Source organism: Gavialis gangeticus, unplaced genomic scaffold (assembly GCF_001723915.1).
Source record: "Gavialis gangeticus isolate Ggan-Ray unplaced genomic scaffold, GavGan_comp1, whole genome shotgun sequence".
Taxonomy (NCBI): Eukaryota; Metazoa; Chordata; order Crocodylia; family Gavialidae; genus Gavialis; species Gavialis gangeticus.
Window position 1 is genome coordinate 97,059,934 of NW_017729025.1, and position 18,321 is coordinate 97,078,254.

At 42.9% G+C, this 18,321-nt stretch overlaps 1 protein-coding gene across 7 annotated transcripts in view; it reads left to right on the forward strand.

Moving 5' to 3' along the window:
- CELF1 (CUGBP, Elav-like family member 1) overlaps positions 1–18,321 on the forward strand; it is a 75,390-nt gene that overhangs the window by 16,163 nt on the left and 40,906 nt on the right. For 4 of the 7 annotated variants that reach the window (XM_019519225.1, XM_019519226.1, XM_019519229.1 and 1 more), the window contains exons 2-8: positions 3,978–4,069; positions 6,206–6,393; positions 8,465–8,547; positions 9,228–9,276; positions 11,375–11,509; positions 11,699–11,778; positions 14,239–14,400. In XM_019519225.1, coding sequence (XP_019374770.1) covers positions 3,999–4,069; positions 6,206–6,393; positions 8,465–8,547; positions 9,228–9,276; positions 11,375–11,509; positions 11,699–11,778; positions 14,239–14,400 — 768 coding nt within the window. In that variant the 5' untranslated portion in view covers positions 3,978–3,998. The remainder of the gene's footprint in view (positions 1–3,977; positions 4,070–6,205; positions 6,394–8,464; positions 8,548–9,227; positions 9,277–11,374; positions 11,510–11,698; positions 11,779–14,238; positions 14,401–18,321) is intronic. The other 3 variants (XM_019519227.1, XM_019519228.1, XM_019519231.1) reach the window with 2 other exon arrangements.

Consider the following 18,321-nt stretch of genomic DNA (forward strand, 5'->3'; position numbering starts at 1 on the left):
CCCCCCCCCCCCCCCACTTCCTAGCTGAAGCATTGTCATTGAGGGCTGACTGACAAGGAGGTGGGGGAGGGGGAAGCCTGGCTGGGGATGCAGCCCAGTCTACAGTTGGGGGGCGGGGGGGAGGAGGAACTGCCCCTCCCCAGCAAACCCTTGCTAGGGTCTAGGGCCAGGGAGGGAGGTTAAACACCCCTTCCCCTGTTCAAATGTACTGCTGGCTATGACTGAGGACTACAAATTGCAGAGGCACCTGGAAGCAGGAAGAGGAAGTGATGAGCAACTCTGCATAGTCCTGCTGCTGTGAGTCTAGACTGCAAATACCAGAGACCTCAGGGGCAGGAAGAAGAGGAAGTGAACACACAGCCCATGCTGGCTGTGCGCCAGAGAACCATGCTCTAGTGCCCCCCAGCTTCTGGCTTGAGCCACTACAGGCATGTGGCTGCATTTCCTGAATCAAAAGTGATTGTCTGTTCATTTGCTTATTGGTTCAATCTTTGCAGCTTAGACTAACCTACAAAAACTGAATCAATTCAGCCTTGGATGTTTTGACTGACTGTACTTAACCCTAATGTCAGTATTATCAAGTTGGTAAAAAAAATCAATACATTTAATATGTAGCCAACAACCCCACAGATAATCTAGTTTAAATTTCCAGCTACAGTAGGTGAAGAATAGGGCACACCTTTACCTGGGAACTGGAAGCCAGCAGGAATTTCACATAAGTACATCTTAAAAGGCTGTTTATTAGGCTAAGCAGTTTCTCCCACTTCCTTCGTAGATGAAAAACAGGAGTGACTGTCAGAACTGGATATAATACCAAAAAAATTTTACAATTTATCACCCTCTCCTCTTATATTATAAAAATGAATGCAACCTCTCGCACTTTTACTGGTATTGGCAGAAGCTCAATCTAAGGGCCATATCACCTTCTACTTTTAAAACTAACTAACTAATACTTATACCTAAAATATTTTAAATTAAAATATCTCCCATTGACAACCTAGCACTTTACTGCTCTGGTACTGAACTTTGCCAGTATTTTAAGTAGCATGATCAGAGATGCTTTCCATAATCAGAGCTTTTAATGCATTTTCAAATCTGTACCAGCTGGCTTTTTGATACCAGTGCACCCCTTCCCTAAGTGTGCACCCCAGAACCAGAGGACAGATTGCTTGATACTTTTGACCTATCAAATATGATAAGCATTTCACACAAGCTTAAAACAGGTGAAGACAAATCTGAAGACATAGCTTTTTTTTAACTAAAGCAAGATCAGTACTGGGTAAACTATGGCTTTGCACAGTTGAAATTCTCTGCTTTCTCTTTGGTGCTAAAGTGCTGAGCAGCACTTCTGTTACAAATTGTCAGTGTGCAGACATTCAATGTTCCTGTTTTGTAAATAAATCATTTAAAATATAAATGTAAATATTCACAGTTGTATAACTTGGATGAAATGGTACAATTTTAAAATATTTTTATTATGCTTGTATAGTACCTAGAATAGAAGTGGCTTTGTCCTATAGGTCTTACACTCCAGATTGGTATTATATGTATGGATTGCCAGGTAAATCATAGAATCGTAGGAAATTAGGGTTGGAAGGGACCTCAGGAGTCATCTAATCCAGCATTTCTCAACCTGTGGGTTGTGACCCAAAAGTGGGTCGCAAGAATATATGAAAGGGTCCAAACAAACTTTCTGTAAATGGATCAACAAACTTTAAAAATGGATTCTTCTTTAAAGGAGAAAATCGTGGAAAGCCATGGCTTTTCCTTTGCAGGCTGGCAGAGTTCCAGCCTGCAAGGGGCTGCTTGGGTCCCTCCCCCTGCCCCACACTGCGGGGGCTGGGGTTGGGGCCTGGGGCTGGAGGAGCAGTGGGTCAGGAGTGAAGGGCGCTGGGTTGGGACTGGCCATCAGTGTTTACAAATGGGTCCCTGTTCAAAGCAGGGCCATCCCCAACTAGATCATCCCCACCAAGGCTTGGTTCACTCTTAAATGGAACCATATTTTTTTTTCCATGTCTTGGTCAGTTGTTAATTGACAGACTTCACGGGAAAGGGTCTTTGGCAGAATTTGAATTAAACTAGAAACTCTTCAAATTATAAGGGTTACTGTAGACAGAGTTTAAGTGGAGAAAGAGAAGACTATGAGCACAACTTGGAGAAAGGTTCAGAAGAATTGAAAGAAGTGAGAGTAAAAGTTAAGGTAACTGAAAACTAATGTGGTGGGAGGAAGAGACTTGTTCAGAACCTGGAAGGCAAAGCCTTAGTGTCTGAATTTTACAGTGAAAGCAGCAAGGAGCCAATAGAAGGATTTGATGTTATTTTGCCTTTAAACTATTATGTCTGCTTTGTGTTCAGTAGAATGAAAATGGCTTCATTTTTTGGGGAACAAAGATTAGAAGATTATGAGAGGAGTTGCTCATAATGATTATTATTAGACTCCTATGAAGTGTTCTCAGTAATCACAGTAGCTCCTCTTAAAAGCTACTTTCCAGGAGCATCTAACATGAAGATCTGCTCTTGACCAGCCCGTAACAAACAAGAAAGACAAAAGCCCACAACTGATTAGGAAATCTGTATGGCAAGGGGTATTCAGCTCTGACAGTGTTCTGAGCTGTTGGCTGAGACTGGAATTCACAGTACGTGACTACATAGATACTGGAAGGGATCCCCTTTATACCTTTCCCTGTTTAAACCACGCAATAGAGTGTAAAGCAACCTTTTCCCAGGGTGGCCAGACTAAAGTGTGCTGCTGGAATATTAGGTGGTATAAAATCCAGTTTCCAAACTGATGAAACTGGTGTATTTGAGACTCAGCCCCTTTGATATTTAATACCAAGTAGAAAATGGGCCGTGATCTTTGCACTGAGGTGGGGGTAGCTGTTAATGCAAGAACAGTTTGCAGATAATTCTTCATGTTGCCTCTGTTCAAGTCGCTATTGGTCAGATTTCCCAGTATTGGGCTCCTTTGTTTTTTGTCCTATATGCAACATAGGCCTGTACTGTCTGAAGCACCTTTTGCTACAGGCTGCCAAAACACCTTTCACACATTTTTATACTTCAGCCCCAGAGAGGTCAGCATGTATTATCCCAGTTTAACAACAAGAACACTGAGGCATATGTGCAACTAACTTCCAAAATTAAACAGTGAATTGCTGCCAGCAGACAAACATTGGGCTCTTGATTTCTGGTGTGCTGCTTGTCTCCTACCCCTGTCCTCGCATCCCCTGTATACACGTATCATTGAATTTATATATATGTTTATCTATAATAGGAAACAAGTTGAGGGTGTTTTTCTGTATATGGGAAGGAGTTCTTGAGTGGTCAAACCTCTTTGTATCAGCTTCTGGGTATCTTTCCAGTTTGCATCTGTGTCTGCCTTGGGTGGGATACCAGGCTTAAAGCATTCTACCTAAGGTTGAAGGAAGTGGGATTATATTTAAAACTCTGTTCTCAGAACTCTTCATGTTAAAAGGCCTCTGATTTGCATTGATCCTATAAGGTATCAATAATAATATGGTGACATAAAGGCTTGGTTTCAGGAACAGCCTGTCTTTAAGGACATCAGGGGCTTGGGCTGGCATGTGTGGGGTAAGAAGTTTATTGGGGGCTGCAAGCTAGAGTTTGTGTTCTTTCTGCTCTGTCACCCACTGCTATCTTCATGGATCTGACACACTGTTTATCTGACAGTGCATTCAGTACTGCTTCGCCAGGGAAAATTGCACAAAACAAGCCCAGTGCATCAGCATTTTCATTGTGTACTGATCTGAGCCTCCCTTCACATGGTCACATCCCCTTTTTAATCCAGGATTCTATGTCCCTTTCCCAGTCCAGCCTGTTTCTGTCGTGTCTATTGCTGGTCTCCCTGAGCTCCTGTTTCTGTGGTTTGACTGTTTTTGTGTGGCTCAGTGTGTTAAGACCTGCAGGACTTTAGGAAGTGGCGTTGTTTGTTTGGGGGTACATTGATTTAGTGTTAGTAGTTTGTGACAGACAGAGAAGTGATGGCTGCGTTTAAGTTGGATTTCCTCCCAGAGATGATGGTGGACCATTGCTCCTTGAATGCTAGCCCTGTGTAAGTATTTTGTATCTTCATATATGCTTTTGTATTTATTTTGAGAGGCTGGAATTGTTGCGTTTGAAGTCTCTCTCTTCTGTTTAATGCATTCCCCTTAAAGAAAAGAATGAAGGAGAGTTTCTGAAATACTTTGTGGAAGAGATCCTAGAGACAGTTACCAGCTAATGCATTCTGGGCAGGAAAAAAGTCATTGCTCCTGACACCAGTTCATTCCTTTGATTAGAATGAATTGGCAGCACTGTTAACAGAATCCAGTCCAAATTACTGTACTGATGCCCTGAAATCAGTGACTTTTCAGTGCTAGGGAATAAATCAGGTTCCTCCTGTCTGAATGACCCTTTTTGATATGGAATCAAATGATCTTTGAACTATCACTGAGGTCATGTTATAACTAGAGGTGAAGTTACCAGAAGCCATTATGTTCTCCTCGAGCTTCCCACAGGAATGAAACTAGGACTGAGAGTGACTTCCTGAGGAAAATTAACCCTTCTCAATTGTCCATTGTCAGACTTTAAGTGTTATGTGGTTCACCAATTAATAGAAAGAGTTGGGTGTTTGTGAATCTTTGAAAAACACCAATCCCTTCCATTGGGAGCACTGGAGGAGTGAAGGGTACTGTCACCCCTTTTCCCCTTCTTCCAGTAAAGAACTTTGTTTCCTCACCTCTGTGTATATCCTTCTTGAAAACATGTAAGCTCTTCATGACACCAGCTGCCATCTTATGTGTCTGAATTGTACCCAGTGTATTGTATGGGAAACCAGAATTATGTAGAAACTTGACTGCTAATACAAGTTCTTAAAAATGTCTATGCTGTAAAACTTTTTAACACTAAGAGCATGATAACAATGGGCACTTTTCCTAAATAAGTATAAGGTAAGGAGTAATAAAGCACCTGTTTCCCTTAAAGTACCATAAATAAAATCACCCAACAAAACCTGAAAAAGAAGACTGGCCCAGAAGAAGTCACTTGTGATATCAGACAAAGAGTGTGGGAGGGGAAAGCTATTCCACAGTCACTGGCCCCCTCCCTTTGTCCCTTCTAGATTATGCACAGGGCTTGTCAGCAGTTTCACCCAGCTAATCTCCATTGCTGTACAGGATACCATTTCAGACAGTCTCCTAGAGAGACTGGTCTAGTATTATGGGAATCTTATAATACTAAAAGCAAGACCTCAAAGTACAAGAGCTAAACAATAGGGCAATGATTTTTGTACTATATAATTATCAGCTGGTAGATTGGCATATGACACGACTGTTAACGCTAACAACCGATTGCAAACAGTCATAATGATGGACGTAACCTGTTGAAGACCCCATACTGTGGATTACTGTAGTCTTAGAAATAATTTCCCTCCCTGCTTGGACACCAAGTACTCTCCTTCCACTCTCCTTAAAATGCTGGAACTTCAGGTTCATTGTTAGCTAAATATGATACAGTATTTAGTCTTGTAACCCTCTAAAGCTAAATATGGTATCCAAGGCTAATATGGCCATAAGATGAATTGCCTAGCTTTTTCCCAGAATGTTGTGAGCTACTGGATCAACGAGAACCTTACTGCGTTGTGAATCGTCCATGGGAAGATTCATAACATTTTACATACTAGTTACTTTCCTTTATTTTAAAGTGGGAGGCAGGGAGGCAGTTGTAGATTATCAAATTTAAATGAAAATCTTCTTGCCCTTTGTGGTTTCACAGTTTTGCTAATAATTTTAGTAATTCATGCATTAAATAGGTTTGAATCTGTTCCTGCTCCATCTTCTCCTTTGGTCTAGATCTGAAGTAATGGGCTGCTGATATTTCAGGAATTTCCATAAAAAACTGATGTCCCAAATCCAGCATATTGATTACAGTGCTGCAGCAAGCAGTAGGAAAGGTTAAACTAGGAAGGGAGAGTTGATATCCAAGCACATAAGTCTTGAGTGAAGAGTAGGAGTGGTTTCTAAATGTTTAAGTTGGCTTAAGTATGAATGTGCAGAAGTCCTTTTTAAAATATTGTTACTGAGAGCTCTCTCCACAGCACCATCAGCAGGCTGCTTGGAGCTGCAATGTCATCTCATACCTAGAAGGAAAGACATTTAACTAGGGTAAGGTTAAGATGATGATGTAACAAGTTCCTCCCTGTCTCTCAAAGCTCAAAGAAAATGAATGGCACACTGGATCATCCAGACCAACCTGACCTAGATGCCATCAAGATGTTTGTGGGTCAGGTCCCACGGAGCTGGTGTGAGAAGGATCTAAGAGAACTCTTTGAACAGTATGGTGCTGTCTACGAAATCAATGTTCTACGGGACAGGAGCCAAAATCCTCCTCAGAGCAAAGGTGAGAACCTTACTGCGTTGTGAATCGTCCATGGGAAGATTCATAACATTTTACATACTAGTTACTTTCCTTTATTTTAAAGTGGGGGGCAGTGAGGCAGTTGTAGATTATCAAATTTAAATGAAAATCTTCTTGCCCTTTGTGGTTTCACAGTTTTGCTAATAATTTTAGTAATTCATGCATTAAATAGGTTTGAATCTGTTCCTGCTCCATCTTCTCCATTGGTCTAGATCTGAAGTAATGGGCTGCTGATATTTCAGTAATTTCCATAAAAATTTCAGGTAAAAACTTAGCTCCCAACTGTTCCCTCCTGTATTCTGTCATGCATCATGCTAACTACATACTTGATTGAAAGCACATATAAAATCCTAAACAAGTATTCTGTGAGTGAATTTGAATAATAAATCTGCACCATGCATAGCCAGATCTTGTACTGTGACCATATTAGGTAAACTAAGCTGGGGATGACCATGCTTGGATGAATGACCGTGCTTAGATGGAAAGACAGCAAAGGAACGTGGTTGTACAAGGGATGCAAGTTACTGACTAGGTGTTGAATTTCTCCTGAAGCAGGACAGAGCCAGTGGACTAGCATGATGCTACAGTGTACTTCCTTACTGGATGCATCATACTTTGGATGAAATTCAAACAAATCTTGCTCATTTCTGCCAATTGAATAACTTGTGCAACAGTTTGTAAGAAAGGACTAACTCCAGTGTTCCAGCCAGATGGTGCATCAAGTAATTACATTCCTCTGCAATTCAGTTGGATACAGTATGTTTCAGGAAGTTTAGGCAGCTGCAATATTTCACCCCAGACATAGCTACATTTCAGAAATGGCGAGTCACCCCTGAAATGATGCTTGAGAAAACACTTTGGGGAAAAAAGTGCAGATGCTGCTTTCAGAAGTGTTATATACGCTAACTAAATGGTTTCTTTTAAATATGTATGTCACTTGATTTGTAAAAGAAGGGATGTACAAAGAGAAGTTCTTGCAGTTTAGCATGACCAATAAATGTGTTTTATTTGTGGTTATTGGTGATATTCATAAACCTCACTGTGTAGAAGTAAAAATGTCTTTACAGATCTTTTGGTCTCTGTGGTAGTTACCTAAAGAAAATGTTAATTGGCTGAGACTTTAAAACTAAGCTGAACAAATATGAAATATATAACTTTTGATTTTGATAGCTACCCCCTCAACTATCTACTAATTGAAGACTAGGAGGGTGGAGTACAATCATCTTCTGTGTAAACTGATTTGTGAGGGCTGATGAGTGTACTAAAAAATTCTGCTAGCAATGGAACACCTATCTTATAACAGTGAGAGTTGTTTCTAGAGACCTTTTAGGTAGTTAGGGTTGGGATGAGTGGAGAGAACTTTTTAATGTTTCAAAACAATGCTACTCAACCTTTTTGCCCAGCGGGCCAAATGAGTGGTGCCTGGTCTGTCCATGGCCTGGATCCAGTGCCTGGGGCAGGTGTGGCAGGGTGCCATCCAGCTTCACAGAGGTAGAAGTGAGGAGCAGCCCAGTCCCAACCCAGCCACGTGAGGAAAGGGGGTGTGGCTCTTCCCTGTGGGGGAAGGGGACATGGCTCTGCCCCAATATGGCCACAAGGGGAGAAAGGAATGCAGCCTGTATCTGATCCAACTGCACAGGGTGAGGGGGCTTGGCCCAGCTCTAACCCACAACATTGGGTTTGGGAATTTGGCAGCAGGGACAGGGTGGCAGTATTAATTGCTGCTGCTGCTCCCCCAGCACCAAATTTCCTGACCCATGGGGAGCCCTGTGGGCCAGATGCTATGACTCCACAGGCTGGAGTTTGAGCACGTTTGTTTCACAGCATAATACAGGGAGTGTTGAGCCCAGTCACTGAATATATCACATATTTAATTATACTGATTTTCCCCATCTTACCCCAAAGTGGTGTAGTATTCATTTTTTAATCCCTTTCTGCTACCTATCAAATAGCTTGCGTTAAACAGGTGGAAGTTAGTCTTTATCTGTGTCCTGTTATTTTCCATAGGAGCTGAATGTTCTTACCTTGTTGATGTTCTGTGTTTCCACTGCAGGGTGCTGTTTTGTTACATTTTATACCCGTAAAGCTGCACTAGAAGCACAGAATGCTCTTCATAACATGAAGATTCTCCCAGGGGTAAGAAAGAAAAGTGATACAGTTTTTCTGACCTCCATTCTATCTGGTTTTTTTCTTCTTCATGACCTGAGGTCTCAGGCTTCCCTGATGCACAAGCATCAACTTACTCTTCTGCATGGTTTGCTTAGAACAGAAGTTGTCAACCTTTGGGTCTATGTGCTGAAAGCTAGTCCATGGAACCATTGAATCTGACCTACAGATGTGAGGCTTTGGCTAAGGACATGCTGTCTGTGCTGCAACAGAGATAAACAGTGGTGGCAGCCAGGTTCTAATGCCTGCCCGTCCACCTGCCTCTGCCCCCGGGTGCATCATTCCGGCCTGTAGCTGAAAAAGGTTGCTTATTCCGCTCTTAAACTGTGACTTAGGAGGGTGGGGCATGAGCTACATGTGACAGCTGCGGAACTCTGAGGAATTTTGGGATAATGAAATGACAGAGAAGTGTGCATGCTAAATCTAAAGACCACTTTGAGATACTTGGAGCAATGCTGACATATCAGTATAAAGAATATAGGGAAGGCTCGCTGGGATTCTTTGTTAGCAATTTGTGGGGTCCCATGAAACCCTTCTGTTCCAGTAGTTTTTTCTTGCTTCCCTGTCCTCAATAGTTCCTGTAGGATAATGTGTCACACAATGTACTGAGTGAATACATCCAGTTTGAGATGCACTTTCTTGGATTTCAGATGCACCATCCTATTCAGATGAAACCAGCTGACAGTGAAAAAAATAATGGTAAGCTGTACCAAAATCTGATTTACCTGGGTGTCATTAATGTTCATAGAAAAATTCTAGGAGTTCCCTTTTAGTATGATTTCTGGACAGGAGAACTTCAGGATATGTGTGTGGTGAAATTTGTGGATCAGAGACCCGGAAAGTTATACTTTCAAAAGAACAAGTAGATAAGAATAAGGTTTCCAAACTATTACTGCTCATTACACAACAGTATTATTGTTTTGGAAGGCAGTCAGTGAGTGCTTATCTAGACTAGTGTTTGACCCTGGGCACTGTTATCTGTGTAGTTGGTTGTTTAAGATGCGGGTTTATTTAATATGATATTGTATAGTGGCTGGTCCAGTGGTACCCCCACACTAGTTGAACCCTTTAGCTGCTACTGCAGCATAAATAATAAATAGTAATTCTTCAGAATCAATGCGGAAATGCACTCGTTATTTATACACAAACACTCCATTAACATACTATTACAAGAACACTTTAAAATCCAGAAAATGCCAGAATGAAGGTTTGGTATGACACTGTGTTTTTGTACTTTTATACATGTACATTGCAAGCTAATTACGTAATTTCAGACCAGCCCTAGCTGGATGAGTTGGATACCTCTGATCTAAATGGAGGACAGATTCTGATACCTAAGGGTGACTAGTATATCACAAACCAAAAATGCAGGGAAAGCACAAAATACATTGAATATGCTGTCAAAGTAAATAACATGGGGCTACTCTTCATTGTTATCTCTCTACATATTTCAGTTAAACAGAACTTCCCATTTGGAAAAAAAATTGTGTCAAATTAATGCAAGGTTTTAAAAAAACCACAGAACTGCAGGACCTTTGCAGAATTTAGCTCAAGCTTTTAATAGTAAGGAAATAAGCCCTATACACCCATACCCCCTCTACAGCTGTCCAAGCCAAGCAATTAGGCCAATGTATGCATCTTAGAGTGGTCCTGAGTGCACACTCCAGCACTGCCTAAGTCTCTGGGTTGCCTGAGAAGTGTCCAGCTGCACATTCAAAATGTTCTATTCCTGAACTAAGTGACAAGAGTCAGGAGAGTTTTCTTCTTTTGGACAAGATTATTTTTGTAATTGTCTAATAGAAAGTTTCTGCAACTTCTACTGGTGTGCTTGCTACTGCCCCAAGTTGGACAGAATATTGTTTCTGATGGTCTACAGGGCTGATCTGGGGCAGCATTTTTGATGTCTATGATGCATATGAAACTTAGCTCTAGCAGTTGTAGTAGTTTCCAGTCATGACAGGCGTGTGGAAAAACAAAGACAATTAAGTTGACATGCTTTACGTGACTTAGAATAGGACCTAATGGGTCTGACCACAGCCTGGTACGGCAATTCCTCTATTTAGATTTAACATGTTCATAGTGACAGTTTAAATATAGAAGGGGCAGAGGAGGAAGAGGGATAAGAACTGTATCAGGAAGTTGCATGAAATCTCTCCCCAGTTAAACTGGTATTAAGTTTTGAGGGTGACATATATAGTCTAGAAGCCCTGTGTTCATCAAGCTGCGTGTATAAATGGGGAGCTTCATTCTCTTTCCCTAAGCTGTCTTTCTGGAAAAAAGGTCAGTCCTTTGTTCCTTACCAGTTCCCCAGTCATCAGATTTAGGGAACAGAAGTGTTCATCGTATTATATAGCAGTGTGTTCTAAAACAAAATATTTGTAGGCTCCTCTCAGATTCATGAGAAATGCCCCAGGTACATCTTCTTAAATGAGTAAAATCTCAGAGTCAGGAAGGGGTGGAGCCTGGCTGGCCAACTCCTTGGAAAATGCACCACAAGGAACAATTCTGCAGTAGCTGCTGAAGGAGAGAGTTTTCATTTAGTTGAAGCAATACATATTCATACAGTCTAGTTTCTGATACCTTTAATAATCTCTCTCTCTCTGAGTTGATTCTCAGAGCCTTGTAATCTTGACTGTCTTTTACTGCAGGTGCACTTGCTCTGTCAGCCTGTGATTTTCAAACACTAGAACAACTGGGTAAAGTTGAACAGGGCTTCCTAAGACAAGAGAGCTCTGGGAGTCCCTGTTTGCTGCAGGTGCTGCTTTACTGGTAATGATCTTATTCTTTAATTTCTTAGCAGTAGAAGATAGGAAGCTCTTTATTGGAATGATATCTAAGAAGTGCAATGAAAATGACATTCGGGTGATGTTCTCATCCTTTGGGCAAATTGAAGAATGCAGGATACTAAGAGGCCCAGATGGCTTGAGCCGAGGTAAGCACAAAATATCCATGACAGTTCAGGATTCTCCTCAGGACTCTTTCCCTTGTACCCCTTGTTGAAATTTCGGCTCCTTCTGTCATTGGCAAGGCACCTTTGCCCAGTGGCCTTTTTTCTTTGTTGACCTTTGATTTCTGGGGTGAACCTAATAGATGAATTAATTTCTTTCTGTTTCTTCCCCAGGTTGTGCATTTGTGACTTTTACAACAAGAGCCATGGCACAAACAGCAATCAAAGCAATGCACCAAGCACAGACTATGGAGGTAGGATAAGTGTGCGTGTGCCTGTGTGTGTGCATACGTGCACATAACACACATACACACTTGCAGGTGTTTAGAGATGTGGTGGCAGCTGCACCATAAAGTAACTGCAACAAGTTTGAGGGATAGGCAGACAGTGTGCTATGCTGTTCTGCCTCTGTCCATCCTTACCACACTATTAAAAATGCATCCATATGCTAACCCCAGAGCCCTGAGTTTCTCCCCACAGTTTCATGGCTTGTCTCAAAGAAAAAACCAAGGTTTGCCATGGAATAACACCTTAGCCCTCAAGCCTGGACTCCACTTCCCTACCAAACCACACAGCTGCAGTAAGAGAATCTGCCAGCTCTAGGTAGCTCATCTTTGAGTTGTGAAAAAAATTTTAGGCTTGTCTTTCCATAGAATGGGCTACCGTGGAATATTACTTAGCAAGAGATTTCTCTTTCCATAGGCAACCAGTAAGGAGACAAAACAATAAAGGGATTTTATTATGTAGGAGAAAAAAAATATACAAGCAAAAAAAAAATATACAAGCTAAGTTTGAAGACATAACAAAAAGACAAGTTAATTTTCTTACCCTCTCTACTAGCTACCACCTAGCCCCACCTTGAAAATCCTGCCAGTATCTCAAAAAAATGTTCTTCCTGCTGATTCTGGCTGCTGGGGACTGGGACCCTTCTCCAGCCTGGGAATAATCTGAAGACCTGCCACGTCACAGCTAGCCCTTAAAATATCTCCCAGCCAACCTCTCAATAATGTCTCTTCCTGCCTGTCTGGGAATGGCAATTCTTCTTGCTTTAGTGACACAATGATATTTAGGAATTCTGCCCACTGCTTTCTGCTTAAACGTGCATCCCTCAGTTCCTTGACTAACCCATGTCCAAAAGCATAAAGATACATACAGATGGTGTAACATAATCCATAGAGTGATAACAGCAACATAAATGGATACAGTATAACATGGGCTTTTCAGTTAGACCATATGTGTCATATCAGTGAAACATACACAAAAATTAATGACCACAGACCACAGTGGGGTTCATGACACAAAGCACTATGGCTGTACTGCCCTATCCCCTCTGAAGTTATAGAGTGAGTGGTTCCTCAACAGTAAGTCTTAAGGTGTCTCTAAATGTTATTTCAATCATGGCATTGCTCTCCTTGTGCAAGGAAGACATAATGCCATGTGCACTGCTAGGGTAGGCTGTCAGAAGGAGGGAAAAAGGAATAGCAGCTTGTTCTGCAGCTGTTGAACAGCTGGGGGCGCTCTCACTGGTCAGCAGCACCACTGAAAGAATTAGATGATTCTGTCAAGGAGTCCTCCCCCAGCGTTTCAGCTGGAAGCAAGCTGGAGGAGGGAAGGGGAAATCCTCTCCCCAGTTCCCCCACCTGTGCATGGAGCCAGGGACACCCTGCCAGACTGGAGTAGAGCCTGGGTCTCCTGGACAGCAGCAAGCTGGGGGAGGGGAAATTCCCTCCCCTGCATGGCCACAGTGCAGCCCAGTCTGCATGGAAACAGCAAGCATGGTGGGGATTCCTATCCAATGCCCCACCCTTGCTGCTGCTGCCCAGGAGACCAGGGCTCTGTTCCAGTTCAGCAGGGCATCCCCAGGTCCCTACATGCCTGGGATGAAAATGCAGGGGGATTTTCCTCTGAGCTTGCTGCTACCTGGCAGATTGGGTGTGGGGGTGGGGATTTCCCCTCCCCTCTCCCCTGTGTTTGCTGTTCCCAGGAGATCCAAGCTGCGCTGTTCCAGGCAGTGTCCTTGGCTCCCTGCGCTTGTGTGGGGAAGTTGGGGGTAGGGGGACAACCCACTCCCCCATGCTTGCTGCTGCCCAGGATGTTCCATTATGGTAGGCGTGTCCCTGCTCATCTGCTCTGTGCTTGCATTGAGGGGGGTGGTATTTCTCCTGCTGGGCGCTACTGGTAGGTGGAATGAACCTAGGGCTCAGAACTATGCTGGGGCAGGGGTTACTTTCTTGTTTTTTTGCTCAGAAGTTTATACTAGAGATGGAGCAATGTACCATGGGATGCCAGAGGACTGGCAGCAATATATTCCTTGCTATGTGCAAGTTAAAGCTGGACAGCAACCAGCTATAAAGTTAGTACATATCTAACTTTATAGCTGGTTGGAGCTTTTAATAGCCTGATTGGTGCTTTGCATGTGTAGCTAGTCTCAGTTTAATTGTGCAGCTAACTAAATGATTGTATAATAACTCTGTAGATGGGGTCTTAAGTTGTAATATCTGTTTAAAATATCTTATTAGCAAATAGCAAAAGACAATGCAAATAACAGATTAAAAACAACTGAGACTTTAACCATTTAAAATAGGAAGGAACCTGTATATAGGAGAGCAAGAACACTTTTCTCCAGTTGATGGAGGAGTTGATGCAGAATTTATGTAGTGGCTGAAGTTTTCTGTGATGTGTAAGGATGTAACAATGTGAATTTTTATTTGCAGGGTTGCTCTTCTCCCATTGTGGTTAAATTTGCAGACACTCAGAAAGACAAAGAGCAGAAACGAATTGCTCAGCAGCTCCAACAGCAGATGCAGCAGATCAGCGCTGCTTCCGTATGGGGAAACCTGGCTAGTCTGAACACACTTGGACCCCAGTACTTAGCAGTGAGTTTGTGTATAGGTTTGGTCTAGATGCTTATGCTGTTTATAGTATTGTCTTATATTCTGTTATTCAAAACATCCGAATGAGGAAGGGAAGTGCTATTAGTTCCCATTATAGATGGGAAACTGGGGCACAGAGAGGCAAGTAACTTGCCCAGGGTCACATGGGAAATCTGTGGCAGAGCATGGACTTGCACCAGCATCTGCTGTGTTCTAGGCTAATGCCCTAACCACTGCCACCTTTTTTCTTTATTGTGTAAAGAATGGCTTTCCAGAGTTGTAGTATCTGGTAGTTGGCCACATGCCAGGGAACTCTCACCTGAAGGGGAGAGTAGTTTCCACACTAGTTTCTCTCTTCTTGTCAGCAGCCTTTGAATCCCAAATTCCAGGACCTCATGTCCTGATCACCTTTCAGAGACTGCTGTTTCATACTTAGTCAGAGGGATGTTAAATAGTGAGGCACTTTCTTCCAGAATTTGTATGTTGTTTCTTGATCATTCCTAAATTTGCCTTTACAGAGAAGAGAACCTGGTCCCCAGAACCCTATCTAGGTTTCTGTCCCATTTTTTTTCCTCTGCAGTGTTTCCAGAATCTAGGAGCTCTTAGTCCACCCCATTCAAACTGTTATCTACACATCCTTAAATGCCACCTCGCGCTTTGTCCTTGTTTCTTACCTTCCAAGCACCCACATCACCATCCTTCTTCACTTTCTTTTGGAATGGACTTGCTAAGAGTATATCCTCTTAGTACATCATTCAGACCAAAACACCATCCTCTTTGAGTCCCCCATTTCTTTTACATCAAGTTCAAGCTAACTTTCTTGCTCTTAGCCCTTTGGTTCTCTCTTTGTCCTTCTGTCTCTTGTAATTTGGACTCTACTGCCTTTTCTTGGCAGCAGTCTCATCCTTTTAGTTTTGCTCCCAAGCATCTCTGCACCTTATGCCTCAATGTCTTATGCATGAAGTACCCTATCTGAATGAATTGTTAGGCTGGTACACTCTTTTTCTTCCCATCTCTGCTTTTGTTTATAAATATGTCTATGAGTCTAGAGTTAATGTATGCCTCAGGTAAGAGTAGCTGAGTTCATTTTTAAAAAGATTTGGTGCATTCAGGAAATAAGGTGTGCAGTAGTCATAGAAATCATAGAAACTAAGGGCTGGAAGGGATCTCAAAAGATCGAGTCCAACCCGTCTGCTCTGGGAAGGAATACTGCTGAGATCAAATGATCCCAGCCAGGTGTCTGTTCAGTCTCCTCTCAAAGACTTCCAAGGTTGGGGACTGCATCCTTGGGAAGTCTATTCCAGATTCTAATAACCCTTACCATAAAGAAGTTCTTCCTTGTATCCAACCTGAAACCATCCTCTAACAGTTTATGGCCATTGCTTCTTGTCCTCCCCTGCGGTGCCCAAGTAAACAGTTTTTCACCCAGCTCCTGATATTCACCCCAAACATACTTACAGATGGGCACCAAGTCCCCCCTCAGCCTTCTCTTCCCCAGGCGGAACAGTCCCAGATCTCTTAGTTTTTCCTCATAAGGTTTGTCCTCCAGGCCCTTAATCATTCTTGTGGCCCTTTCATGATTCTTTACATCTTTTTTGAAGTGAAGAACCCAGAACTGGACATAGTACTCCAGCTGAGGTCTCACCAGCACCAAGTAGAGAAGAAGTATCGCTTCCTTAGCCCTGCTTGCAAAACATTGGCTAATGAATCCCAGCTCTTAGCTCTGTTGACTACAACATCACACTGCAACACATTGGCTGATGCATCCCAGCTCTTAGCTCTGTTGACTGCAGCATCACACTGGCAGCTCATGTTCATCCTGTGATCAACCATAACCCCAAGGTCTGTTTCAGCCATTGTGTTGGCCAGGACATCTCCTCCTAACCTGTATTCATGTCATTGGTTACATCTCCCCAGATGAAGCACTCTGCATTTATCCTTATTGAACTGCATCTGGTTCTGCTCCACCCACCTTTCCAGCTTGTCCAGGTCCGCTTGAATCCATATCCTATTCCCTAGCATGACTGCTTTTCCCCATAACTTAGTATCATTCCACACACTTGGCCAGCGTGCTTTCTGCATCCTCCTCTAAATAGTTGATAAAGATGTTGAGCAGCACAGGACCAAGAATCTGAACCCTGTGGGACCCCAGGTGCAGTCACTGGCTACCTCCCACCAAGACATTACAGACCCATCCATTAATACTTTTTGGATTTGACCCCTTAGCCAGTTCCCAACCCACCTGACCATGGACTCGGCCAGCCCACAATCCCCCAGTTTTTTTTTTAATAAGTGTGTCATGCGAGACCATATCGAAGGCCTTTTTAAAATCCAAGTATATGACATGTACCGCATTTCCCACACTAAGCAGTTCTCTACTTGATCAAAGACTGAGATGGGGTTGGTTAGGCATGACCTCCCCGCAGTGAAACCATGTTGGCTGTCTTTCAGCATCATGCCTTCTGCCAGTCTCTCACAAATGGACTTGATCATTTTTTCCAAAATTTTACCCAGTACTGAGGTCAAACTGACTGGCCTATAGTTTCCTGGATCCTCCCTCCTCTCTTAAAGACTGGCACCACATTGGCCTTTCTCTAGTCTTCTGGGACCTCTTCTAAGCACCACAAGTCTTCAGATACTTTTGCCAGTGGTCCTGCAGTGACTCCAGCCAATTCCCTCAGCACTTTCGGGTGTAGTCCATCTGGTTCTGCCAACTTCAAGACATTCAGCCACTCTTAAGTGCTCCCTCACCAATTTGACACTGACCATTGGTTGGCAATCGCCTCCCCCCTCCATCCATCCAGTGTTGGACTAGGCGGGTGACCACTATTTGCATGCAGGAACACTTGACGCAAAGTATTCATTAAAGGTTCACCTTTCTCCTGATTGTCTGTTATCGGCTGTCCCTTCCTGTTCTGCAAGGGCCCCATGCTTTCCTTGGTCTTCCTCCTGCTCCCTGTATAGCTAAAGAAGGACTTCTTGTCCTTGATTTTGGTTGCCAACCTGATCTCAGTCACCACCCTTGCCTTCCTTATCCTCTCCCTACAAATACAGGTACTCTCCACTTAACGGTGTTTTGCTTAATGTTGTTTCATTACTACGTTGCTGATCTATTAGAGAAAATACTTGTTTAAAGTTGTGCAGTGTTCGGTTATAACATAGTTTGGCTGCTGCCTTCTAGTAGGTAACTACAGTGATGTAATTGGATTCGCTTAAGATTGTTTTGCTTAAAGTTGCATTTTTCAAGAACGTAATTATGTCATTAAGCAAGGAGTAGCTGTACAGGCTATGCTTGTGTATTTCTCCTTGGAGGCTACCCTTTTGCTTCCACTGTCCAGAAGCCGCCTTTTTCTTTTTTAAGCACTCCTTGACTCCTCTGGTAAGCCAGGAGGGCTTCCTGGCCCGTTTACCACCTTTCCTGCATACAGAAATGGGCCTTTTCTACACTTTAAGGAATGACCACCCTTCCTGAACTCCCTTTCCCTCCAGTCCCTCTTCCTATAAGGCATCTCCCACTATTTTCCTAAAACTATCGAAGTCAGCTTTCCTGAAGTCAAGCACCTCTCCCCTACTGGCTGACTTCCCTGCCCTATGATGAATAGTGGATTCTATATTTCACGATCACTATCTCCTAGATTACCCTCAATTGTCAGATCTCCCACTGGGTCATCCCCTTTGGCTCAAACCAAATCCAACAAAGCCTTCTCCCTGGTTGGTCTGTTCACCTCTTATACTAAATAAAGTTCCGTGCAGGTCAAAAACCTTATGTGACCAGTCATATCAGGCCCAGTGCTCCTCCGAGCAGATGTCAGGGTAATTGAGCCTCCATCAGTTCTCTGGAAAATTCCAGATCCAGCTCCTCCTCCTGGTGTGGTGATCTGTAGTAGACACCTACCATTAAGGCCCTTCTTCTTGTAGTTTCCC